The sequence below is a fragment of the Dermacentor albipictus genome, chromosome 2 (genome assembly GCF_038994185.2).
Source record: "Dermacentor albipictus isolate Rhodes 1998 colony chromosome 2, USDA_Dalb.pri_finalv2, whole genome shotgun sequence".
NCBI classification, from domain to species: domain Eukaryota; kingdom Metazoa; phylum Arthropoda; class Arachnida; order Ixodida; family Ixodidae; genus Dermacentor; species Dermacentor albipictus.
Genome location: NC_091822.1, coordinates 62,024,361 through 62,050,501, shown reverse-complemented (window position 1 = coordinate 62,050,501; position 26,141 = coordinate 62,024,361). Strand labels below are relative to the sequence as shown.

Below are 26,141 nucleotides of genomic sequence, written 5' to 3'. Positions count from 1 at the left end.
ATTGCCAGGTTAAGCGACCAATAAGAACGGCGGAGACCACTCCCCGATATACCCTCAACTTTCGTTCACATTAGAAGAACAGATCGCAGTGTGCGACGAGGTATAGCGTTTTTCTCACAATTATTGTATGCTGAAGCAAGGTATGAGTACGGGCTAGTTGTTATTCCATGGTATCAATCGTCACTTACAGCGCATACATAGACGGAGGACAAAAAAGGACGACGTAGACAAGCGCTGACTTTCAACTGATTTTTATTTTCAGAAACAAACGTATATACCCTAAACACCAAGAAAAAAGCGCCCTCTACAAGCAGCAACCCGACATGAGAATGCATTCAGAATTTGTTACCTAAGATGAACGAGAGCGCATGTGCGACCTCAGGAAAAGCAGTTCTTTGTCTGTTAGTGCGCTCTCGTTCATCTTAGGTAACAAATTCTGAATGCATTCTCATGTCGGGTTGCTGCTTGTAGAGGGCGCTTTTGTCTTGGTGTTTAGGGCATATACGTTTGTTTCTCAAAATAAAAATCAGTTGGAAGTCAGCGCTTGTCTACGTCGTCCTTTTTTGTCCTCCGTCTATGTATGCGCTGTAAGTGACGATTGATACTATTGTATGCTGCTTTTTGTGCTCGGAGGTACAATGATATGTATTATGATTTTGTCCCTATCTCCAGCATAAATCAGCCTTGTCCGTTGTAATAAAGGAAGAAAATTAAGTAATTGTGCGGTTATGGCTTTAAAAGAATTCTCACGCTTGTTTCTATACCATAGCTGACAGAGGCGCTCGTTCGAGATGTCGTTAATTTGTGGAATTGAGGTTGCTGCACAGTCTTTCGCTTGTTATCTGACCAACCTCTTTTTCTATCTGAATGATTTCGCTGTGCCGCCGGCATTTTTTGGTAGGTTTGCTTTTAGTGAAAACTAGTTGACTTGTGTGCCATCTGCCTCATTCAAAGACAACTTGTCTGGCATGCATCATGCAGCGTCAGCCGAGAGAATGGATCCTGCTTTCGCTGGCTTACCACCCATACCCAGCCAACCGATCAGCTATCTTGACGCCCAACTACTGCTAAGGTTGGTATAACGCGCCGACATTTGCAGACCAGTGATCTTAGTAATGAGTGAAATACGGACAGCGCGCCGTGATTTATAAAGATGGTGAAGCAAAGGAGGGGGGGGGGAGGTATCTATCTTGTCTATGTGTCTACTTAGTGTTCATGGCCATATTATTTGCTGCTGAGGTTCTCATTGGCTCTGCTGGGGTACACGTCAGAAGGAGATGGACGCCGCAGCTTGTCCGCACTTCAGCAGCAGACGATATGGGCATGTCGACTAGGTGGACACTTACAGAATAGCCCCCCAGAACTTGACCGGTCAATTGCCCCCCGTCTGGCGCAGGAAACGACGTCATTCTGGGGAGGAGTTGCATTGCACAACGCAAATTACTAAGTCATGGGAAAAACAGGGTTACTAAGCGGGATAGCAGTGATGTTAAACAGAACATGTGCGAGCAAGTACATCAACGCGCACAAAAGTGTGCAAATAAACATGTGCAAGTAACCACGCGTCGTAGCAGAGCGACGTTCGTATTTGGTGCTGCACGTCGACGGAATAAATACTGCCAGCATTTCTGTAAGTACGTGGTACCATGCGGGATGGTAGATGCTCTGTTCCTTCGTCAGGCGTTAGAGTTCTACGAGAAAGTTTTGTAGACGGAGATATCAAGCGGGGTGGCTACACAGTGCAGCGAAAGCGGGAGTGCTCGTGCACAATGTTCTTCGCGCGATCAATAACTTCGGATTTACTTCCCAAAGCGCGCGTTTGGCTTGTGCAAGGCGCATTGAAACAGAAACCACCTTTTCGCTATATAATATGCCATGTCCGCTCATAGACCGTTAAGGTTCAGGTATTGGATTTACGCTTCACTGGCCTAGTCTGATGGCAAGTGTTAACAGAGCCACCTACTTAAATATATGCATCTGAGATAAGCGTGGCTTGGTAGAGATTGTTTTGCGAGTGTCAGGAGCGACAACACCTTTATTGTCAATTCTATGTCGAAAAAGTGTTGAGGCGCCTGTTCTATTTATTTGAAAGATGATGGCGAATAACAGACCACGCGGTTAAAGTATAGAGTCATAAAAAGCCGATGCAAAACGCCCCAGCCGGGCTCACTCATCGACCAAGGCTGGCCGGAATGTCAGTAGCTTAAGGACTCTTACGTGAGCGCCATCTTGTTACCAAGGGTGAATTAGCTCGCGAATAGAACATTACTTATTCAAATTCTAAAAGGCGCCAAACACGGCGACACCTCCATACACTCCATCCTTTGGTTCCCTGCCGACGTCGGGGTGATTGGGGCGGTTCCTCTGAACCTTAACGAGCCTGCTCACGAAGCTGCGCGTGGTTTTACCGACCACGCTGCCCTCAGATCGGGCGACTCTCTCCCCGGACACAGAGACGCTCCTTTCACGCACAAAGAACTTACTAAACTCTTTTACTTAGAGAGAAGGATTTTGCCGCCGCCTTAGTCCAAGATAAGCAGGCCGCAGGCGGTCACGCTCAGACTCTTGCAAACGAACTCCTACCCAAATCCGGCGTCCCTTAACAGCACATATCCCGAGATTTACCCATATTGTTCTTGCGTGGCCTGTGGTGAGGTTGCTACTTTGCTTCATATGCTCTGGGAGTGCGGGTAGCCGGGCCTGAAGTTCACCGAGGAAGAGTGGGACGCGCTTCTGCGAAGTCCCGCCTTTGAGGACCAAATCCTCCCATCCAGCGCGCCCGCGATCGGGCCGGCAGGCTAGATCTGTCAGTCCCGTCGTGGCATTAGCCGGGTGCGTGTTTTATCGCGTTCTGCTGGACCCAATAAATGTTCACTCACTCACTCACTCACTCACTCACTCACTCACTCACTCACTAAGCAGCAAATAAATTACGCCAGAGCGACAGGTGAATGTGTGCAGGATGCTGTCAACCTGAGGCGGGGAAGTTTTGCCAAAGGATAGTCGTCGAGAGCGAGTGTCGTAACCCCTACGCCCAGCTGGTGGCAAGTAAACCATCAAAAAGAATAAGGACACTTCGCCAAAAATACTACCTATGTTCTAGGCTCCGCAAGGGTTGTGCTCTCCTCGCGGCATAAAGTAATGAAGCATTACGTACGCGTTAAATGAATTTTTAATGCGAATATCATTCTTAGCCTACTTCAGTTGGTTTGAGCCTGCCTGCCTGCCTATCTATCTATCTATCTATCTATCTATCTATCTATCTATCTATCTATCTATCTATCTATCTATCTATCTATCTGTGTCTGTCTGTCTGTCTGTCTGTCTGTCTGTCTGTCCACTAACGCCTACCAAATGGCCCAAGTTGTCTACCTGCTTGGGCCACTTGGTATGTGCTTCTGGACTCAATGCCGTAGTGGTCGTACCATTGTCCATATTTCAGCTTCATGATACTCTCCTCATACCGTCGTCGTGACACCTCCTTCGTCGACTCAGTGGCGTGAAGTCGTCTAATAGCTTAGGCCGCTAGGCATAGACTTGTATTCGTTATGTAGTCGCGGTCTTGCACTGTCGTCATTTCAACTTTTTCATCTGACACTCGTCATGTTATCGTCGTCGCGCTATCATCGTCATACAGTTGTCTTGCACTCGTTGTCACAACATTATAGTGATGCTGTTATATTCGTTCAATCGTCGTCATTCTAGCTACGTGATCTGACTCTAGTCAATGCCGTCGTCGTTCCGCCATCGTCGTCATGCTTCCGCTGTCACACCGTCATAATGGCGGCACCGTAGTCGTTGAGTCGTCATTCCAAATTCGTGGTCTTACTCTCGTCGTGCTGTGGTCTTCACGCTTTCTACTCCGACCCAGCGGTCCAAGTTGTCTCATATAGTGGGACATCACGCATGGGTTCGGTGTTGTGGTGCCGTCGTGGTCATTGCACAGTCGCCATTCCAGTTTTGTCATCCGACAGGCATCATGACGTCGCCGCCATGCTGTCGTTATATCCTTGTCATCACTTCAGCAAATCATCCCATAGTGTTCATGCCGTTGTCGTCGTACCGGCCTGAATGATTCATCGACGTCAATCTTTCTGGTCCTTTCGTTGTCCAGTCATCGTCGTCACTTCGTCCTCGTCACACAGACGCTGCCATGCATCCGCTGTCCTACCGTCGTTATCTCATTGTCCTCATGTCGTTGTTATAGTTATACCATTATCAATATTAAAGAATGGACATTTCATTATCCTGATCCCGTTGTCTTTACACGGCTTTTTTTACTCCCTCAATAGCTTTCCTTTGTCATGCGATCTTCGCTGCGTCGACATTATAAAGTCATCGTCTTGCCTCAGTGTTCGTCGGCCGCCTTGGAAAGCGACTGTAATGGCAAAGTTGTGCGATATCGGAATATGTGACACATAGCCGAAGCCCCGAAAGTCTCAGAATTACCACTGTACTTGTTTAAAAAGACGTCACTTCAAAAATATGGTCTGTCGCTACGTTGCTCGATTGCTAATCGCATTACCGATGACAGTCATTGTTAGATGAGTTCTGACGGAATGATTTTTCTAAACAGCGTTTTATCTCAGCGTGTCGATTATGACTTCCTTGTAGGCGACTGGAAGTCCTCCGTAAGGTCAAAACGCACTTCTCATTTCTGAGTGACAGCATCAGAACGCGCACTCTTTCGAGCACGTATGAAAGCGATAAAAAATCAGCGCGTTTGTATTGCCTCCGTTCCACGTTTCTTTATCTCTTGCTATCTGGGTTCAAGCCGTTATATTATTTTAAGCTCTACTTCAATCACTTTTAGCAGCCTGTAATTCAGCCATGATCGTGCACTCACAGGAGCAGCGCATTTCTGTGTTCAGTATAAGTGGCGGGTCACAGAACTTGGTTGAAAATGCTGCTGCGCAAAAACTCGCAATCTACGTAGAGAGTCACCTGCCCACGTAAAGCTGGCTCGTCGCATTAAATGACGTTTGCTAAAGTGGAATCGAGAGCAGAAGCGGGAGCGCCACAGAGCCTGGCAGGCGAGCACAATCCTGACAAATCATGGCTAAAGCGGTGACGATCCCGAAACATGCTGCTGTCCAGTTCATCGACAGCAGCCACTCCCACTGCTGTTGCCGAAGCAATGTACAACGTGTGCAGTACGTATACACTTGGCTGTGGCTCTGCATGCAGTGTCAGGTATAGAGTGGTTTGGGAATTTAAATACGCAGCCCATCAGTAAAGTGAAACACTGTCGTGCACAACACATACGAATGTGCTGTAGAACGTCACACTATAGTGCGAAGACTGCAAGAGTTAAGATTTTTCGCCATATTACTACTGACGCCGTATTCTTGCGGCTTCCCCTTTGGCCAAGTGGGTCGAACTACTCCGCCTGAGCCTACCTAGCCATCGCAATAGTAACGGGCTGGCTAGTGCTGGGGTTACTCCATCTGCATCGCTTTGTTCCCACGACGGCGCTAAATCAACAGAAACTGTTAAGCAATGCTCAGCTGTACTTGAGTGTTCTCTCGCCTAGCCCACCGTCTTTTGCTTCTATACTTGATGCTACTAACTCTTCCTTTATGCTCTACTGTCTAGATCACTCGATGGTCCCAAAGCTCCAGAACGGTTCCGGTTAACAGGAAACGTTACCTACAGGCTGGGAGACGCATCTGCTGACAGGTGCGAAGAAACTCTCCGAGTCTGCTGTCACATTCGCTGAGATTATCAACATGCTTACTTGTGGTGCCCAGGTTGGTGCGGCTGCGAGTCAACAATATCTTCACGCTCGCGCAGATAAATAACGTCATCGCAACACTGCATGGCTCAGTCGAACCAGGTGAGACAACAGCATAATTTGAATGCGTGCAAAACATTAATGAATTGCTTTCTTTTATATTTATAACAGTATAGGTGTGACATTTGTCACAGTTCATCTTTTCACTTAACCAAAGGTGCTGGACCTTGAAACCATTGAAAAAAAAATGCAATTCTAAGAACGTGCTTTCTAACTTACCATATTAGCTTTGAATTTTACGAACAGACCAATAACGGCGCGTAATCGCTTGGCAGCAGAGCGCGTTACGTTGACGAGCACTTTAACATTTCTTAAACCGCTTGACGAGAACTTCAATTCATATAAGTTCCGAAGTGATTATTGGATCCGTAGGATTTGTCTTACTAATGCGTTAGCATTAGGATTGTCGATGTGGGAAAAAAGATTATGTGTGTGAAATCTGGGAAGCCAGTCAAATGGTTCAGATAGAAAGGAGATATGAGAGTTCAGAAAAAGGCAAGGTGTGTATCAAGTGAGCTCCTGAGCAACATTTTGCAGTGTAGTGAAGGCGGTTTTAATCGCTATTACGGCACCTCAAAGATGTGCGACACAATGCAGCGCATTTGTCTCGCTTTTTCCGCCAAATCGCCAATAAATGATTGCGATCTTATTTTTTCTTTTCTCGATACAGACCGGTACGTAGTGGTGGGCGCCCAGCGAGATTCATTTGGCTTTGGAGCACTGCAACCGGCACCCAACACGGCGTCGTTGCTCGCCCTAGGACAAGCGCTGGGGAGCCTGAAGAAACGGGGTGTGAGGCCCCGGCGTAGTGTGCTGCTGTGCAGCTGGGCGGCCGGCGAGTACGGGCAAGTGGGCTCCACAGAGTGGGTCGAGGCAAGTGCGCACGTGACCCGCGTATAGTCAATTTGAGTATGAAGGTTGTGAACTGGCAGTCAGCGTGCCTGTGGGCACACATATCTCAATAGTTGCCATTAAACACATTTCTCGCTCCGACCGTATCAAATAGTGAGGAAAAAGCATTGGCAACACTGTATAGTTACGCTTTTCCTCACTCGCAGTCGGGAAAGGGTTTCGTCTCACTGATTGAGGCACATCTTGGTGCAATAATTCACAAGTATGTGAATAATTAGAAAGATAACAGACTGCTTGCAAACTTATACAGTAGGGAATACTTACTTCTCACGCGAAACCAGCAAGCACATAAAAAAATTTCATGAAAATTTATGCGTGCACAGGTAATCCGCTTCCTTGTGTGGCAAGAAACAAAACCTAGGTTTCTAGAAATTCCCGCGTTTATCTGCTAATATCCTCAAGTTAGGAAGCCACCGTACACTGTTTTACAGAAACTTACATAGCAGCGAGGTGCCCCACTAAGCCACAACGTTTGCACGGTGGACTTTGTCAGAGCCAGCGATACACAGTTGATTCAACGTCTTTGCCGATAGAAGCAACTCGCGAAAACACCGTTATGTATCTAGACAAAAGGGCTTTTATCGCCGAGCCAAGAGCTGCTGCAACCGGCCGCACATTCCAGTGTGGCGGCAGAGCGCCGGTCAGGCACAAGATGGCGCCATTATTCCAAGATGACGGAGCCAAATGTAAAAAAAAAGTGTATAGAATTAAGGTAAAATCAGCATAGTTAACTAGATACGCATTTAGTGGCCGCAGGGTCTGCAGGGAGCACACAAACGCATTGACCGGAGCTTTTACTGGTCCTTGTGGCGTTGATGCTTCGGCAACGAAGTGGCCAGTCTCGTAAGTTACATCAAGAGGCGTGACCAAAGTTCCTGGAAGTTCGCGAGTGTGACAAGCGGGTCTTCTCTAGCACGCCAATAAAACAATTATAGATAAGCGCACAGTGACCTGGTTTCACAAAGGTTTGTGTTTTGGATCGGATTGTACGCTTCACTTCCACAGCTATTTCAAGGAGTGGCGTCAATTCACAGACAGGGTATGCCGTGGAACTCCATGGAATGAGGAAGAACGTCTTGGTCTGGTTAAAACGCTTAGGAGTTAAAAGATTACGGAGTGTTCATGTCGGTAGGCTGGGACTGCGCTAAGACGAACTTTCTGACTTCATTTGCTGCTGCAAGAGCGTTCGCTGTGAAAAGGACACTGTAGTTTTGGAGTAACGATATTGAAGGGGTAAGTCATGCATATATGGTGCGAGTCGGTGTACTGTGCTGACGAATTCATACTCAGCAAATAGAGAACCGCTCTTTGCCGATGAATGAGCCATTACACTGACTACTACTAACGTGTTGGTTGCAAGTTCCCCATGCTGTACGGCGCTGACGGATTTATGTAGCGTGGGTAATGGAACAAAGCAATCTTATTTATTCAATAAATTTGCCTGCTTTATCCTGATTCAATTCGGTATTTGATATTTGTGCGTGTGCGTTTGTGTCCTAACACGTTGCTGTTTTTCTTTCTGCAGCAACACCTCTTCGAGCTTCACTCACGTGCAGTCGCCTATATAGATATCAGCGAGTGTGCATCCGGTAAAGTATTAAATTGCAACAATACTCTCTTATTGGGACATTGCCTGTTGTTGTCATGAGTTTTTGGAAGCACGATAGGGAAATTCGAGCCGCCGAAGAGCGGCATCTGCAGCTTTTGTTATGTGGCGTCAAGTGCATCAAAATCCGTTTCACAGTGGAGTCGCTTGGATCTCTATCCTAAAAACTGGCTGCGAATTAAACAAGTGTGACCAACGCTGCCCACAAATGTGTGTGATATGTATTCGCGATATATATATATATATATATATATATATATATATATATATATATATATATATATATATATATATATATATATATATATATATATACCATAGGGCCACTTTCGGCGGAGGCAGCATTGATGCCACGTTAGAACATTTCACTCGTTGGTCACCAAAACTAACCTGATGCGTTCAATACACGGCTTTTGTGCAAAACCTCAACGAGTGTTATTTTAGCGCAGCGTTAGGAGTACCGCCACCACACCTCCTGCTGCTGGCTTTGCTGAGGCTAGCTAGCCCGCTCATGCCACTAGCAGGCAGGGCATGGACCTGTTTGTGTGGGTGGGTCAAGTTTACAGGTAGCTTCACCGTTAACATGGGGGCGTATTAGGGTCCCACTTGCCAGCACACTCGGATGGTGATACCGCCTACGACGTTTTCCGTTTTGTCAAAGCATTGCCAGGGAAATGCGTCAATAAACAACGCTGTCCCTTCCAATTTCTTAATCCTCGTGATTGAGGGGTGTTAAGGAAAGTAAGGAACGCAACTGCCGCCAAACTTTAGAGCGAAGCATTCCCACCTTCCCACCTTCGCCCACTTTACCCTGACTGCGGCTGCTGCTCTGTTCTAGGCGAATAGCTAAAGCTTAAAAGCTACTGAACTGCATGCCTGATTGCGGGATCGAAGCTCCGTCCCAGAGCGAAGCAGCCCGCTTTGTCTGCTCATTAGGCCATAATCGCACGCGTACTTCTATCGTGCGAACACCAGCTAGCTGGATGATCGTCGAGGTGTGCCGCGTCGCGTATCAGGCATGCGCACGACAGTGTACGCCGCGGTCGCGTGAGTGAAATGGGCAAATTTAGAGCATTCGACTCACCGCTTCACGAAAGCTTCGCTTCGCATAAAAAGGAGGCAGAGGACGACGTGCGACTGACTGTTACGAGTCAGTCTGGACTAGAAAATATAAACTCTTCACCTAAGAGCAGAATAGCGATAGAATCATATGCGTGGCCCCCAGCGTCCGCATGCAATTAGCAGAGCGCGCTTTCAGAAGCATTGTTCTTGTCCACCGAAGGGCCACAGCGCCAGCCGCCATAGAGTTCATTTTGGGTAAGGCGGTTGAGGTAAATTTTAATTACTTGCCGCTTACGATCAATTTTAACGAAGCGTTCAACAAGCGCTGCTGGACTCTACAGTACAGTAGGGGGCGCCATCTTGAAAGAGGATCATAATGCCATTCAACAGTTAGCTGCAAAATGAGACAAGTTTTCTTTCAACACAGTCTTTCAGTTACATCCGAGACGCAATTTCGTGATGTTACCAGGAAAACCAACGTTCCGGACGAAAAATTTGGGTCATATTAGGACTGTTTTTCGCAGGTGGGCGGTTGGTTCCGAAGGCGTGCCCCTCATTGGAGAATCTTGCTGTAGAAGCAACAAAACGGGTGAATAACCACTCGCATGAGAGCTTAGCAGTTCCTGCACTGTGCCCGACGCTCTGTTGTTGCGTTGACAGACAGCATCGTGCACGCTTTCCAGGTGCGCGACCCTGCGGACGCCAACAGGACCATGTACGACGTGTGGCAAGAACAATGGAGCAAGAGTCTCAGGAACAAGGCCAGTTTATCTGTTCGGTTAGTATAACCAAATACTGTGTCCACAACCTCTGCAAAGAACATCATAAGTTTATTGTAAAGAATTTGAAGGGAGGAATATTATGAGCAGGATTGGTAGGGCATACTTCTGGGACAAAGCAAATGTAAAGTCTAAGCGCGCGCAGAATTTGTAAGCCACAATATGCAACAACCAATGCGAGGTGCAAAGTCTCATTAAGGATCCTTTACCATCTCTCCATGACGTCATAGATTTAGGTGACATTTATTCTGGACCAGCTAAGGGCTTATCAATGAGCAAAATTCAGAGGGTTATCCTGTGAATTTTCCAAGTCGTCCTGGGGATAACCTAAGTCGACTTCAGGGCGAACGCCGAAGTCTCGATGCTATAAAGACGGACACATTAGGTACACATCCCCCTTAATTCGCCTAGTCTATTTGCCTAGTCATGTCTCCTGATTCCAAAGGTCGAGGGCCCGACTGCCACCCAAAGTGGTGGGCACGGGTCCCTTAATTAACTCTGCGTTAATCAACTTCACCTTGATTAACGCCAGAGGTCGTGGGCTCTAGTGTCCTAATTAATTATATGTTCATTAACTGCGCCTTAATTAACTTCGCCTTATTTACCACCAAAGGTGATGGGCAGAATTCGACTCCCACCAAAGGTCACGGGTTCGCGTGCCTTAACTCTATCTGAACTGTGCCTGAATTAAGTTCATCTCCATTAACACCAATAGTCATGGGTTCGATTCTCACAAATGGTCTTGGTTCAACTATCACCAATGGTCGGGCGTCTGTAGCCTTACTTAATACCAAAGGTCGAGGGCTCGACAACCACCCAAAGTGGTGGGTACGAGTGCCTTAATTAACTCTGCGTTAATCAACTTCACCTTGATTAACGCCAGAGGTCGTGGGCTCTAGTGTCCTAATTAACTATATGTTCACTAACTTCGCCTTATTTACCACCAAAGGTGAGGGGCAGAATTCGACTCCCACCAAAGGTCGCGGGTTCGCGTGCCTTAACTCTATTTGAACTGTGCCTGAATTAAGTTCATCTTCATTAACACCAATAGTCATGGGTTTCATTCTCACAATTGGTCTTGGTTCAACTATCACCAATGGTCGGGCGTCTGTAGCCTTACCTAATACCAAAGGTCGTGGGCTCGACTCCCGCCAAAGGTCAAAGGTTCTTAGCCTTTTTGTGCGTTGCGTCTCATCGGCGCGTTTTCGCTGAAGGTCGACTGACTGATGAGTCAAAATCTCCTGTTATTGTTTCGCACTTTTAATATTTCGGTTTCAGAAGAGCTAATGTAAAAGATATGCGATGTCAGTTCTTTTTTCTCTCGATTACATTTGTTTGTGCACTGACGTTCTCAAAATTCCGAGGAATAATTTTGTAAACAATGAAAGACGAGGTATGAGCAACTTAGACGGTAAAATAGTGGTTGGGTAAGCTTGGTTCGAAATTTGGTACAACATTCATTTTGCCGAAGCGGCGCCTGATGCCGGACGCGCGACGCCGACGCCGGATTTTTTGCGACACGGGGCAGTGCCACCTAGAAAAAAATGCACGGGGCCCTTAACGCCATCGAGTTAAAGCACGCCACAGCGCAGCCTTCAAAGCAAGCGGAAAAGCGCAGGAGATGGGGAACAGCAAGCGTTCGACGAGGCTCTTTCGAGGCCGACAGCAGTTCAAGGGACGTGGGCGCACCGGGGGTCACTACCGAACGAAAAAGCTGAAGGCGTATGAGAAGGAGTCGTCAGACGCAAAGAGCGTCAAGCAACGACTGAAGAGAGAAGTAGAGCTGAAGAAAGAAAAAAGCTTAGAGAATTCGATACTGCCCTGCACCCGACTGAACGCAGAAGGCTGGCGGAGCTTGATCAGCGGGAGGTGCACGCCAACGCCAGGGATATGGCGGTCTACATGAAAGTGCGCAAGCATCAATTTATTCCATTTAACAAGTTATCAGACAATCTTACGATAGCAACCTCCGATGCGCTGCAGGTGGAAGAATTGCAAGGACTAATAGAAATACGTATGAGCAGTCAACCGCCAGTTCAAATCTGTACATATTAGGTGTCTGCAGCCGGAATGTCACGCGGCATTATTCACGGGTGTGCGCGTGACATAATTTATGATGGCTTCAGGAAAGCCCTAGATGGTGAAACAGAACAAATACTTTCTGTGAGGCCAATGGGAAACAAGAGCGTGGTACTTATCACATTTGCTTCAGACACCATTCCGCGCCTGGTGAAATACTGGGATTTCCTCAAGAGGGTGGTTGAGTACGAGGAAACATCGCTGGCTTGTAGTAGACGCCATGGCTCTGGAAATTATCAAAACATATGCTTGCCACCCGAAGCGTGCTGCTATAGGGAACGGCGGCACGCATACGGAAAAAGAGGGATCCTGCGTTAAAAGGAATAAGTACAGCGCACGATGCCAAAGAGAAGGATCCCTAGTTACCAACGCGGATTGGCAAGGTAGGATTGCATTTGCGGAGAAAGCGAAGGAAAGGGCAGTCATCGCCACAAGAATCAAGACCAGCAAGGCAATAAGACTAAAGGAGGCGGGCCTCCACGTTCACCACCATCACGGCCAAGCTGTCAACCCTCATGTGCAAATGTAGTAGCTTTAGGACCTACAGTTCAAAGTGACACAGCAACACTGCTGGAACAAATTGAGAAGGAGGAAATAAAGAAGTAGGGAAACTGAAGAAAGGGTTAGACAATCTTCAGCAGCAAATGTATGCTTTCTGAACGCAATTTGAAAAACTGGTGCGAGATATGTCTCGGAAGACACCGGCTATCATGGGAGATACGGAGTTTCCCAGCCTAAAGCCGCTTGCCACCACAACTAACAGTAGAACATTGTCAAACGCGAAAACGGAGCAAAGCAAAGGGCAGAAGAACGGGAAGGAAATGCAGGACAGTCCAATGCAAACCCCAGAGCAGTCGGCGTCATCGGCGAAGCTAAAAGGAGCAAAAATGAAGATTAAATTGGCGTAGGTGTGGTACGACTGGAAACCCACCAGCTGTACGCGGGGAAAAACAACAATCCAGACCTCCCTGGTCTGTTACAGGCCCTCATACAACAACAGGCGCAACAAAAACAAATACTACAATATTGTTTTTCGGAAATGCAGCTTAAATTCCAATTCTCACCAAGTCTAGCTCTGACCTACCATGGTCCAGGTGTTAAGTAGCTTTGTGGATCGGAAGGGTCAAAACACTAAAACTGTTTCAGACATCGTGCAGTGGAACTGTTGGTGGATTGCAGCATGTGCCACTAAACTCAATTTTGTGTTATGCCACGTCCGGAGGCCGTCGTTTCAGACATCGTGCAGTGGAACTGTTGGTGGATTGCAGCATGTGCCACTAAACTCAATTTTGTGTGTTATGCCACGTCCGGAGGCCGTCGTTTCAGACATCGTGCAGTGGAACTGTTGGTGGATTGCAGCATGTGCCACTAAACTCAATTTTGTGTTATGCCACCTCCGGAGGCCGTCGTTTCTACTGCTACAGGAGACAAGAGGAATGTCCCCAACACCTACAGGCAACAAGGGCTTTCCCCCCGAGTTTCGCCTACCGCACATTGCACCCCAGGGACCCAAACAATGCAATGTTTGTGGAGGCGTAAGCCTTATGCTATCTTCGGCTGGTCGTTTCTGAGCACTCTGGAACGCTCTCGCGAGCGGCGTTGTCTTCGACTGGTTGAAAGAGGGTGCGCGCCCTGCGTTCGGCTGGTTCTTCTCGATTGCTCTCCTCTATCTTGGAGCGCTCTGAGGCGTTCCGAGCCCTGTCGTCGGAGCAGTCATCGAGATTGAAACGTCAAACCGTAACCTTGGCAACCTTAGCCACTGCATGCTGGCGTCTCGACGAACGTTCGTCCCGCCGGCACGTCCGCCGGTTTTTCTGGCAGCGCCGGGAGCTTTGGATAGGCGGAACATCGGACGTTGGCAGTAGTCACGTTGTTTCGCATCAGGAATTTCCTCCTCCGCGAGCGAGTCGCACGTTCGGCTTGCGCGCGTGTCCCCTACCTTTGAGCTCGGGAAACGACCGATCTACCCGACTCTGCTTGGGGCATACAGGCGACCAGTCGAAGATACCATTAGTCTGTGTTCGTGCAGACATACCGTGAGCACAAATGGACACCTCAAAATACTGCAACCAGAGGTAGTAGCAGTAAAAGGTCAAGTGAGGGGGCAAACATGTAGTGATTGTGTCAGCGTACGTGCGTCCCGCGGCCAGTTTGCTGCCGTAGAACGAGGAATTACGTCAACTTTGCCTGGGTTGGCGAACCACGAAGAGCTTTGGAGAGTGCCAGGCTGGTGGTTGGTGGAGACTTAAATTCTGAGAACGCGGCCTGAGGATATTCTAAAACAGCAGCCAGAGGCAGAACGCTTGCCGACGCGATGGAGAGGATGGGCTTTAACCGTAAAATGACACTTCGTTTCCCATCAACAAGCCTCTTTACGTCAAACAAAAGGACACGATATGGGACTCCTCTTAGGCGTTCCCCGGCCTAATCAAGTGATGGCGTTTTGGTGGCGACCCCATGAGCAGTGACCACTATCCCATCTGGGTGGAGCTTAACTACAGACAGTCACAGAAAGACGGCGCGAGTTAAGGCCATCGATGGTCGTAACTCGCGATAGCTTTAAATTCAGGCAGCGGCTTTTTGACCACCAGAAAGACATCCCGCATATTATAAGGCAAGAGAGCACCGAAATAGGCCACTCGCCTAGTGGACGTCCGAGTTGACGTGCCAGTACCTGACAAGCACCTATTGAGCCTTCGGGAAACTAGAGGACGCTTACAGATATGGCACATGCAAGGAACAGAGGTTTCAGAGACTTCCTTGCAATGTTCAACAAGGCTGCGCAGGCGAAGCTGTACGCCAGCAAACTGTACAGAGACCGTTGACTCTAACATTGTGAGACGTTCAACGAAAAGACAGGCCATGCAGCACATTACAGAACCTACATAACCATGGTGGGTAAGAAGAACGAACGCAATTCAGCGGCTGACATCATGCTGGCCGCGGAACTTTCTGCTCAGGACTTTCAGAAGGAAACGATAGACACATTGTTTCCGCAATCTACTTTCCGTCCACCCGAAGATATCTATACAGGTTTAACCCCATCCAAGAATCCATACCTGCGGAGCTCACCACGGCGCTGCAGCATAGAAACAACGCTCGCAGTGCGCCTGGTCCTGACGGCAAATGTTGAAGAACCTCAACGAACACGGCAAAGTAGAGCTCGTAGTTACCATTATTGACGTGAGAATGTCTGGTAATATTCCGCAGTATTGCAGGCACTCAGTCATGGACTACACGGGAAAAAGTTGCATTTCAATCTGTTAACATACGCTTCAGACTAATTGGAAAGTAATATAATGTTGTCTCGGGATGAAATGTTGCCATAAGCTGAGTAGAGACACCTTGGTCTCCCATACAAGTCTCCCAAATAAAATTATGCGGTTTTGCATGCCCAAACTGCTTGTCTGTTTATGAGGCACGCCGTAGTGGAGGACTCCGGTAATTTCGACCACATGGGGATCTTTAACTTGCACCTAAATCTAAATACACGGGTGTTTTCGCAATTCGCCCCCATCGAAATGCGGCCGCCATGGCCGGGCTTCGATCCCGCGACCTCGTGCTCAGCAGCCCAACACCATAGCCACTGAGCAACCACGGCGGGTTATAAGTTTCCAAGACTTTCAAGCTTCATCCTAAAGCCAGCGACAAAGAGAAGTACATCGAGAAGCATCTGTACGGCAAATTGACCTTGTGAAAGTCGCTGGAAGTGAGAAGGAAACGCGTTATGTTCTCTACCAAATGGCAACGTTAATAGATTCCCCTAGTAGAATGGAGGTGGCCGGCTTGACCTTTAGGAGATCATTCCCGCTACACAAGTCTTTTTTAAGACCTCTTTGGGAGGAACACCCCGAGAGGAGGGCAGCCACCTCAAAGCGCGCAGATGGTGACCGCAACGATGTTTACTCTGACGCCGCGTGGGGAGTGGATGAGATGCTAGCAGCGGCAGTCTTGAACGCCTGCGTCAGATCAGGAGGCCTCTTCAATTATGCGGAAGCTCCGCCTACATACCGCATAGAGTTGCACGCAATTTACCTTCCTTTTGAAGCTATAGACAAAACACTAATTGAAGAGACAGACACCAGAGGATACTACACAATATGCAGGGACTCCTTAGAAGCAGCAAAAACCCTTTCGGTGGCCCCCAGGAATGGAACTTGGCCTGACGATATAAAACAAGTCGCACGGGGACTCCACCGGGAACGTGGAGTGCGGTTACGAGTAGAATGGACTGCGGGGCACGCGGGTGGCGTCGGTAACGACGCAGCTCGCGCTGCGGCAAGCGCCATGAGACGCAGCCGCTAGCCCGCCTTATGGCCACTTATCATGCTAGCACAAAGTCGACTCGGTCTGTAAGGACTGAATGTGCGGCGTAGACACGACAGTAAAAAATTATCGACGATTATGGTACTCGGTAATGCGAAATTAGAGCGTTGTTCTGAAAGAGTATGCGTTTTAGTATTTTCTATTATGATTATATAAGTAAACGGTTTATAGTAGGAAGAGAACGCTTTGAGTAGCGTCGTTGGCACGGACAACCTGTCGCGTGTGGCACATTGCAAAGGAAGCGAAGTGCGGCGCGACTGCCTCGCTAATCGGGAGATCGTGAGAGGCAGCGCGTGGGTGACGTGTGGGTTCGGTTCACAGCAGCCGCCGCAGACAGACCTCCGGTCATGCAAAGATTTGTTTGCATCATATACGGTATCGGTGGACGCGCGCGATGCATGCATTATCGGTGTCCTGATCGGTGAACAGACGACGGCTGGCCACTCTGGCGCCATCTCGTAGCGGTAGTCGCCGCAGAGCCTGTCTTGCGCGGCACTGCGCTTTTCTTGTCACGCTTTCGCTATACGCTCCTCCTCCGCTTTCCAGCTCATGGTTCTGCTGCATGCTCCTCCTGGAAAGGTGCACTATTTTATCGACTGGTTCTGCCCGCCAAAGCACCTGGATGTCCAGGCTGTTATCGGCATCCTCTGGGGAGCTCGTGATAGCTGCGGATCTTCCGGGCAGATAGTACCTTTACCCGTGTAGGTCTGCGTGCCAGCCCTTGTAATAAAGATTTGGCTCAGTCACATGCTGCCACTGTTGTCTGTGCGGTCCTGTATAAAAGAGAAAAAAACACGCATGAAGCTAAACGCGTCCACGAATTACATGTGTCAGCTTCAGTATGCCAATTTTCTTTCGCATTATTCGACCCACGCTTGCGCCATTAAATTAAGATGAGAAAAAAGTTGTATTTTATCACCCCATGCGGATTGTCTGCGAAGGATTGATGCGATACGAAGGATTGATGGCAAAGGCAGGACATCTGCACTCCTGAATTGAGACGACGCGCCCACCGGAGATATTATTCCTGCACTTGCTTGTGCCGATGTCGCTGTTTTTCGCCATTATAGAACACTAACATTCGGTGCGGTCGACGCTCAGACGATGTTATAAAAGATTTAGAAGGATGTACACCCGTGAGCAAAAATGTGCGGATCAGGGATTAGGCGCTAAAGCTGATTTTCTTTTCTACCTGTGAAAGTAATTTGAAATTGAAGACTGCAGTGGAAAACTTGGCATTTTGACTTTTCCAGTGTACTTGTAAACTCGGTTGATGCATGGTAATTACGAATAAACTTTAAATTACGAAGTTTCTTTCAGCCACGCTGTGGTCTGTAACATTTGCCCACTGTGTATCTGTGTCATACTATTGAAGCCAGGGTGCGAGATAAAATGAGACGTAAGAGAAAACACCGTCCGGTGTATGTGTTTCTGGTCTGTGTATCTTTCAAATGTTCTCCTTGTTATGCTTCACATGAACGCACAAGATTTTGTTATCATTACGGAAACGTTCAAAGGATCAAAGTTTTAGACGCGTACCTCCCTGAAAGTCACAGTGGAGCACTTTGCTTTCTGATATATTTTGGCAAGTTCACGCATAGTTCCGATACATTACATCAACTCGCTGACCTCTTTATGTTATAACGTTTCTGTTCGTTTTTTCTTTGTCATTTTATTTATTTCCAGCCAAGCAGAACCGCTGGCAGGTACTATTTTCTTATTTCTCCACAGAAATGCAAGACGTTCAAAAATGAGACGATCTGCTGACCAAATGTTTCTTTTCTTTTCGTACGCAGGCCAGCAGTAATGGACGCCACATCAGACAACGCACCTTTCAGCCTTTACGCTGGTGTACCTTCGACAAGTTTTCTTCTGAAGCCTGAGAAGGTAAGTTGTCAGAATCTCCCCTTTGTGCTGCAGGAGTAGGCCTATAAGGTAAGGTAGCAGAACAGGTAACAAAGCCTCCCACCACCACTCTAGGAGTAGCCATTTACGGCGATTGTGATTGTTAATAATAAACATTCTGAACTCTTTTCTGAAGCACTCTTCGCAGAACGTCGACGTACCTGCATGTGCTCGTTACTGCCCAACATGGAATGCACTCGCTTTACACAACAGAACAGCTAACCGGAGCTATTTATGCATGTTTAGATGATGGCGAAGATTATATCGACTTTCAAGATCGCTTCTGCTAGACCAATTGGTCTTGTTCTAGCAGCATCCTGTCCTTTGCAAATATGATCGCTTGTTTTTTGTAGAAGCTTTTGTACGGTATTTAATACCATTCCGGGAGGAACGACACTCAACCACCTATACTATCACTGAAATCTGCATTTCCGGCATACGTGTGAAGTAGATGCTTCTCCTGACATATTAACACAGATCAGGCTATCCATTGCCATATTTATGTTCGAGTGTAGAGGAATGGGAATGTAGGTCATTTTAACTATTGTATGTTAGGCTTTAAAAAGTATTGCTGAGAAAAGATGCAGCGCCGACACTAAATGAATTACTGTAGCTATGTTGGTTTTACGTTCCGACACGTGATTAATACATGGCGATAAATGGATCCTCAAAAAGTCTGCGTCCTCAAAGTTAATCAGGAACCCCGGTTTAGGTAACCGCGCGTTAGGAAGACTTTACAGGTGCTTGTTTTCTACTAAAGCAGCAATGCGTGTATGTCCCCCTTGGTCTTCGGTACCAGTGCCTTATACCGCTACAACTAGTCCTCTATCTTATTTCTTAACCATAGCTACCTTATTTAGGTCCAGTGCAGGATGATGGCTTCCACCAGCCATTCCATCTACCCGTGCCTTTGCCTCAGCCGATGCCGCTCTACACTTGGAAATTTCCTAATCCCATAGCGTCTGTCACACTCTCGAGACAATAGCTCACGTACTTTGCGTGTGCCCTCAATATGCGGCCGAACGAAGAAAACTCAAATCTACAGTTGACAGCTTGGACTCCCGCCCCTTTTCAGAAGAAAAGCTTTTGGGCGCGTGGAGGAGTGTTGACTGTGCCCAACGTGCCATAAAAGCACTTTTGAACTTTTTAAGTGAGACTGGTTTAGACGATCGCCTCTAGAAGCTGTGAGAAGTGTAGTCAGTGCGAAATGTGTTTGCGCAAAAACTTTTTGTGGCAAGATTACTTTTTGTATGGACAAGATTAGTCTTAGTGTATTGCGTCTCCAGTGCGCATCCGCATATTGGACAACGTGTATATAGTATCTCATTGTACCATATCATAATCATCCGCCACCTACCTTTCCCTGTATTTCCCACTTCCCCATTCCCCAGTGAGTAGTAGCAGGCTAGAGACACGCTCTCCAGGCCGACCTCTCCTCCTTTCTCTCCATTAAAATTTACTCCTCCTCCTCCTAATACCATCTGCCTCCCTTCAAATCCAGCTCCCTTTTCTAGACACCAAACCTGTTACTGAAATACCCTTCTTTTGTCTATTCTACACCATACATTTTCTGCCGAACTCTTCTCCGAAAAGGCCCCTACACCACTCTGACCACGAAGATTTCTATGGTGGCAGCTGTGTGCAGCATTGTAGGTCCGCAAAAATGTTTCCAAGTGTTGCCTTCATTACAAACTTACAGTCGTTTTATGAACAACTCGGCAGGCGGTGTTTCTCACTCGCGCTCGCTTCTCCCCTACTCGGCATGTCCTGCCTCAGCAAACAGGCGGAGACATTAGTGCTGAACGGCATCGACTACATCAGCAAGCTGCGTTTCTTCACAATCACTGCTGTATTCTTCCTGTCATTGCCTTTCCTTTCTGTTCCATCTCTCCACTCTGTCTCGATATATTGTTTCGCAGTTCACTTGTTACCGTCCACATTTCGCCCATTTATATTTGCGCTGACTTATTACGCTAATTCTGTGGCTTTTTTCTTCTTGTTCTTGAAGATTGTGACTATGCCTACTGCTTAATATGTTCTAAAAATTATGTTTTACAATTGTTTGTCGTGAGCAGAGCAAGGACAGCGGCGAAGTGTCGTATCCTGCTCACCACACGGCTTACGACACTCTCCGCCTCTACAACAATTGGACCGATTCTCGCCTAGCGCCTTTGTGCGCCCGGCTTCATGGTGCAGCGCTCTGGCTCGCTGCGGACGCACCTCTCATACCAGTCAATTTCTCAGCGTTTGCACTGCGTTTGGAAGAGTCCCTGGAAGAGCTTCGAAAGTCGCCCTCGGCGCTGGAGCTGGAGCTGAATGGCGTGTCTCTTGGTAGGTAAAAAAAAATAGCCTTCAGAAGTGTTGCGTTCGGAGCTTAGTTAATTCAAGCTGCTGTATTCCAACGTTCCTATTTGCGCACATGGGAACCTGGTACTCGCTTCTAGCGCTTGCGAAGGTCTGTAATCTGCAGAGAAAATTAGAGTGCCACTTACAAAATATCTGCGTCACGTCATTGGTGGTTCCAGTGTTTGTTTTCAAGATGATTTAAAACAACGGAGATAAAGACGGGATGTAAAGATTTACACTGTTACCGCGGCGCGAAACCACGAGCTGCTCTTTCTTTGAAAATTTATAACGCTGAGCAATGTCTGCATAATTCTCTAGTTCCTGAAGCAATGTGCAAAGACCGTCGAAACGGGTGTCTTAGTTCAAGTGCGTGATTAGTACTAAGCGATAATAATACCGCACGTAGGATAGTACGTTTAGCGGCTGAAATTGAATACTAGCTATATTTCTGTAAAGCGTTCTTTAAAGCGTTTTATGAAGCGTTCTCTAGCGTCAGAAATATTGTTTCATTGCGGTTATCATTAATTATGTATTTCCCACAGGTATCAGTAAATGACGCTTTTAGTTTCGAAGTACTACCCATTTCTCGGCAGGAAGTTTCAAACTTCATCGCTTATGGATCGGCCCCCTTTTTCTTTGTCTGGGAGCCGCGCATTCGCTTCTCCGCCTTTAGCCTGGCTGCTTTCCTTACTTGCCCTTCCGAAGATCATTACCGAAATTGATGTTTTCTCAATGAAACAAATTGTGCGAGCTAAAATCAAAAGTTCTATCTTGTTTGCATGTTTGGCCTGATATTTCGAAGTTTTATTGCTTAGTACTTTCGTCTTCTTCTGTCTAAGTTTGCATATAGAGCTGACAGGCTTTGTACCCCTTCTGGTGGCAGCTGCTCACTAGGTTTGTTTTCTTTCTTATCCTTTGATCGTTTTCACAAATAATAATAATAATAATAATAATACTTGGAAATTATTTGAACAAAAATGCGTGCACCATACGCCGCGTGGTCCTGCAGTATTCCAAGCTTGAGTCCCTAATATTAACAAATATAGAACACAGTCATTGTACTTTTTTTTTGCAAGGATAAAAGGTTAGTTGCCGGTCATGATTTAGCAATGCTTGCCATGTGAGGTCCATTGCATTATTAGTAGTTTCAAAATTCCGTTACCATCATCGCGGTCCACTGCGATGACTTGGTTAGATACAGTTACCCTTTTACTGCTTCTGTAAGCCGACCTATTGTTTGTATCGTAGTTTAGTGCTTTACAGCAAATGTGTAATTACTAGTTCTGCCACTAAGCATAGATAGAGGCAAGTTTACGCCGTCCCCTCTGTTAAGCGTGTGCCTAATGGTGATGTCAAGCCCTTTGTTGCGTCGCCAGTCGCATTCCCTTGTAAACATAATTGCCTTCAAAATAAGGACCAGTGCATTTCCCACTGTTCGTATCTTTCACGCGGTGACGTGCAAATGCCATTGCTGCACTCACGCTTAGACTTGTTAAGCTTGCAATTTCGATGATGCACATGACTAGGTTGCCCTGCACAAAAACTACAAATTACGGAAACTACAACATGAGGACTGTTTACTCACCTCGATGATCAGTCATGCCAGGACTTCGTCGCAAACCTTCCCTTTACTTTTCCATTTTAGTCACTTAACCGTGGTGTCAAGTACGTGACGTCGTGAAACGGCTAAAGCCGCTATTCACGGTAAGTAAAGGTGGTGCGGCTGCCGGCAGCATCAATCCGTGGCGACTGTTGCAGAGGCAACTAATAGCCACGATCGAATCGTGCATGTATGCTTCACACTGAAGAACGCATAAGCGATTGCTAGAGGCGCTTTATTTCGCCTCCAAACTACAAAAGCACAGGGTGTCTCTATTTATGCAGTCGTGTTTTGTGCAGCGCTGAGCAATATAATCTCGTTCAATTGTGGCTAGCGCTTGTTGCGCTGCCGCTGAGCGCTGCGTAATCGCTAAGAGACAAGGGGGGGGGGGGGGGGGGGAAGGGTAATGCAGCTCTGTAACGTTACGTGACGCAACCACGATTCGATCATGACGAAGGCCGTAGTGGGCTATCCCTCATTCATTTTAACCACCAGTAGATTTTTAACGTGCTCCTAATGCACGGGGCACGGGCTTTTAGTGCATTTAGATCCTATCGAAATGCGGCCGCCGCGCCCGGGTTTTGCCCCCGCGACGTCGTCTTAGCGACGCAACACCATACCCGCTAAGCCACCGCAGACAAATGCAGCCACAATGCGCCGCGATGGCCCCAGCTTTCGCCCTTTCGTCGTAGACTACAATGTATCAGCTGGGTCTGCCCACCGGCCCACCGGTGGCGCAAAGGGTTCCTACAGCCATGCGCTGCGAGTATCGCGTTTCAGTCGCTTAGTCCTGAAACATCGCGCCTCCCGTCGCTTTTCTCGAATCTGCTCAAGTGTCAGCCGGTCTGTCACAGCGTAACGTGTCTAATCTGCAGATGCTTTGCGCTTGGCGATCGAGCACTTCCGGAGGGCCGCTGACCAGTGGACCGCGCATCTGACCCAGCTTAACGAAACGAGGTGAGACCCAAGCATTGTTTAAATTCAACCTTGTAGTGCTAAAAAGAATACGTAAAGCTTTTCACGGATAACTACACAATACTAGGATGTAAAAAAGACGTCGAATTAGGCTAGGGCTGGGGGCCTGAAGTTAAGCTACACGACTAAGGGTGTTCGACTAGCGAAATTTCGAAGTTGACTTGAACGTTAATGTTGCAGGAAAACAGCTTTTGAATATCCAATTTAATACCGACATTTATTTTGTATTTCAAGCAGAATTAGTAAAGAGAGGTTAGGTAGAACTATCTCTTGTAAAAGAAATGATTACGGTTCATTATATTACATGTATCTCCGTTCACAACTACACTGCCGATCAACTGAGGAGCTTGCTAATGAGAAACTGGAAGGTGAACATATGTGGTACACCTAGACCATGACAATAATGAAACAAAGTAACTAGGCGTCACCAGATGAGCGTAGACTGTTGTGTTTGTTGAAATTTAGCGTGTTACTGCAACGCCGCACACCAGTTTAAAGGGGCGCAAACATTGTGAGGCATTAAAGGAATAAATTGTTGTGCGTAAATCGCGACAGCGATATTATAAGCTATCTAAAAGTGAGGCATTCCATTTAAAATGAGTGTTAGCACGTGAACAGAACATCTTTGAAGAGGTTGTGCTTTGCTTATGAAGTGGAGCTATGCGCAGGAATGGAGGCTTTCCTAAAACAGAATGAATCGGAACAGTCATTCTTAAAACCTATTTATGACATCAAACGGTTCTGCAGCGCTGAACCGTACGCGTAGCTGGGTTAGCCACGCAAGTACGTAAGGCTCTGTGTGGATGCCGGGTTGCGGGTTCGGCGACAAGTGTGTCCAGTTCGGTTTGGCTGAAGGTACATATAACGGAAGTTCAAAATTAGGCTTTATGCTTTTGTTAAAATTAGGCACTGGGAGGCACGCGAATAAACCTGTGCAAATAAGTTATGTGGTCAGGAGGACGCAGGTTGAAATGATAATTATCTCCGTCGGCTGCCCAGGTAACTAAAATTGAATAATTAACTTTTTGTTGACTGCGGTAAGTGGGTATATCTGTACTAAAAAGTTAGAGGCAGTCGTGTTTTCACACGTATTAAGTTGTAAAAAGTTATTTTACACAGTTAGTTGGAAGAATTTTGAAGTTCATGGTTATAGCACACGTCACTAATCATTGTCGTTATTTTAATACACGTACGTATGAAGCACTTTACAGCGACCGAATTTAAGCCTGTTTACAGCCACGCTACATCATTATTACACGTACCATTGTCACATCACCGCACCATGTGTTTGGCGCTCTTTGGACAGCACTCGCCCATGCGCCAGGAAAATTTATTAGCACCTCTAGGTTGTTCATGATGTGTAACTGCAGAATGTTGCGTGTATATCCCCAAACGTTCATTGTAGCCAATTTGACATTTTCGCGTTGTATTGCCTGTGAAGACCTAGGTGCTGGCAAAACGCTAAGTGACTGAAAATAACACTTTCTTGGGCGAAGTTGTACCTAGAGAAGCACGCAACACTCAAGGCACAACGCTAGCAGGCGAGGAGAGTCGTCGATTGTAGAAATTTGATCTCCATGGGTCGAGCTCATCGGCAATTTTTTACTCATGAATCATCATAGCGTATAGAAGCGTAATCACTGGTGCTGGCGAGGTTGTAGAATGTAGACTACTATTCGCGTCGCGCAGGCCATCTGATTGCAGAAGAAGATTATTTCGCTATAAAACTAACAAGAGGATTCGAGAAAGTTCGGATGCATGAAGATGCATATTGATCCGAGCGGGAACTTTGTAACACCTAGTTGTCGGTGATTTCCAGGACCAGTGAACTCCGCGCCATCAACGATCAAATGTCGTTGGCGGAGCACACAATGTTGAAGCCAACGGGTCTGCCCGGCCGTCCTCTTACTCGGCACGTCCTTTGGGCACCGTCGGAGTTTGATCCGCGTCGTGTCACCGGATTTCCGGTGTTTGCCGACCTCCTGTTCTACATCTCCCAGTTGCCTGCGGAAACGCGCAACCACGGGTGGAAGAACGTGCGCTTCTACCTGGCAGACGTGCTCGTGGCTCTCAGGGAATCCGCTGCGGTTCTTCGAGTGCCGTCGCTGTGACACGGCTCTTCACCGTCTTTCCCTCTCCACGGAAAAAAAAAACGGAAACAGTCGTTTCTGTGCCAATAAACTCAGAATGCTTGGCGATAGGTGGCTGTTTCAATTACCAATGAACCAAAAGCAAAGAAACCTAATGGGTAAATCAGGTGTTTCTACTGCGGGCAAATGACAAGCTTGGAGGTGAGTGGGTCCTCGATTGGCAGCTCGATTTGGCACCTCTTAACACATGTAGTCGACGGCACGTGAAAGAACCATTAAACTGATGATGATGTGTGGTGTTTTATGGCGCAAGGGGGCCAAAGAACGCCAAGCCAATGGTAATGAAATCAAAGTGAAGCGTTAAATTACAAGCAAAGGATATTACACGGCTGCAAAGGGGCCTAAAAGACGGTTACTGCAAAATGCGTAATAGCTACATGTAATAAAAGTATGACTATGATTTTGAAGCCTGCCAAGGACGCGAAAGAAGCATTGTAAAGGAATTACATCGTGCTAAAATTGGTCATCTGGATAAAAAATTTGAAAAAAGCACTACGGCCCTAACAGAGTCCTTGAGGCGCAAGGACCTGAAGGCGGGTGCTGTAAAAGGACTACTATCACAGCAGTATCCTCTAGAGAGAGGATACGCTACGATACTGTTGGGCTA

General features: G+C 47.2%; 1 protein-coding gene across 1 annotated transcript in view; it reads left to right on the top strand.

Moving 5' to 3' along the window:
• The window catches only part of LOC135909046 (aminopeptidase NAALADL1-like), a 28,478-nt gene extending 2,913 nt beyond the window's left edge, over window positions 1-25,565 (top strand). The window contains exons 3-13 of the mRNA XM_065440899.2: window positions 982-1,072; window positions 5,596-5,679; window positions 5,751-5,836; window positions 6,465-6,667; window positions 8,232-8,295; window positions 9,899-9,963; window positions 10,058-10,152; window positions 18,355-18,445; window positions 20,539-20,794; window positions 23,285-23,366; window positions 25,204-25,565. Of these exons, the coding sequence (XP_065296971.1) occupies window positions 982-1,072; window positions 5,596-5,679; window positions 5,751-5,836; window positions 6,465-6,667; window positions 8,232-8,295; window positions 9,899-9,963; window positions 10,058-10,152; window positions 18,355-18,445; window positions 20,539-20,794; window positions 23,285-23,366; window positions 25,204-25,495 (1,409 nt within the window). The 3' untranslated portion in view covers window positions 25,496-25,565. The remainder of the gene's footprint in view (window positions 1-981; window positions 1,073-5,595; window positions 5,680-5,750; window positions 5,837-6,464; window positions 6,668-8,231; window positions 8,296-9,898; window positions 9,964-10,057; window positions 10,153-18,354; window positions 18,446-20,538; window positions 20,795-23,284; window positions 23,367-25,203) is intronic.
• Window positions 25,566-26,141: the final 576 nt, after the last annotated feature.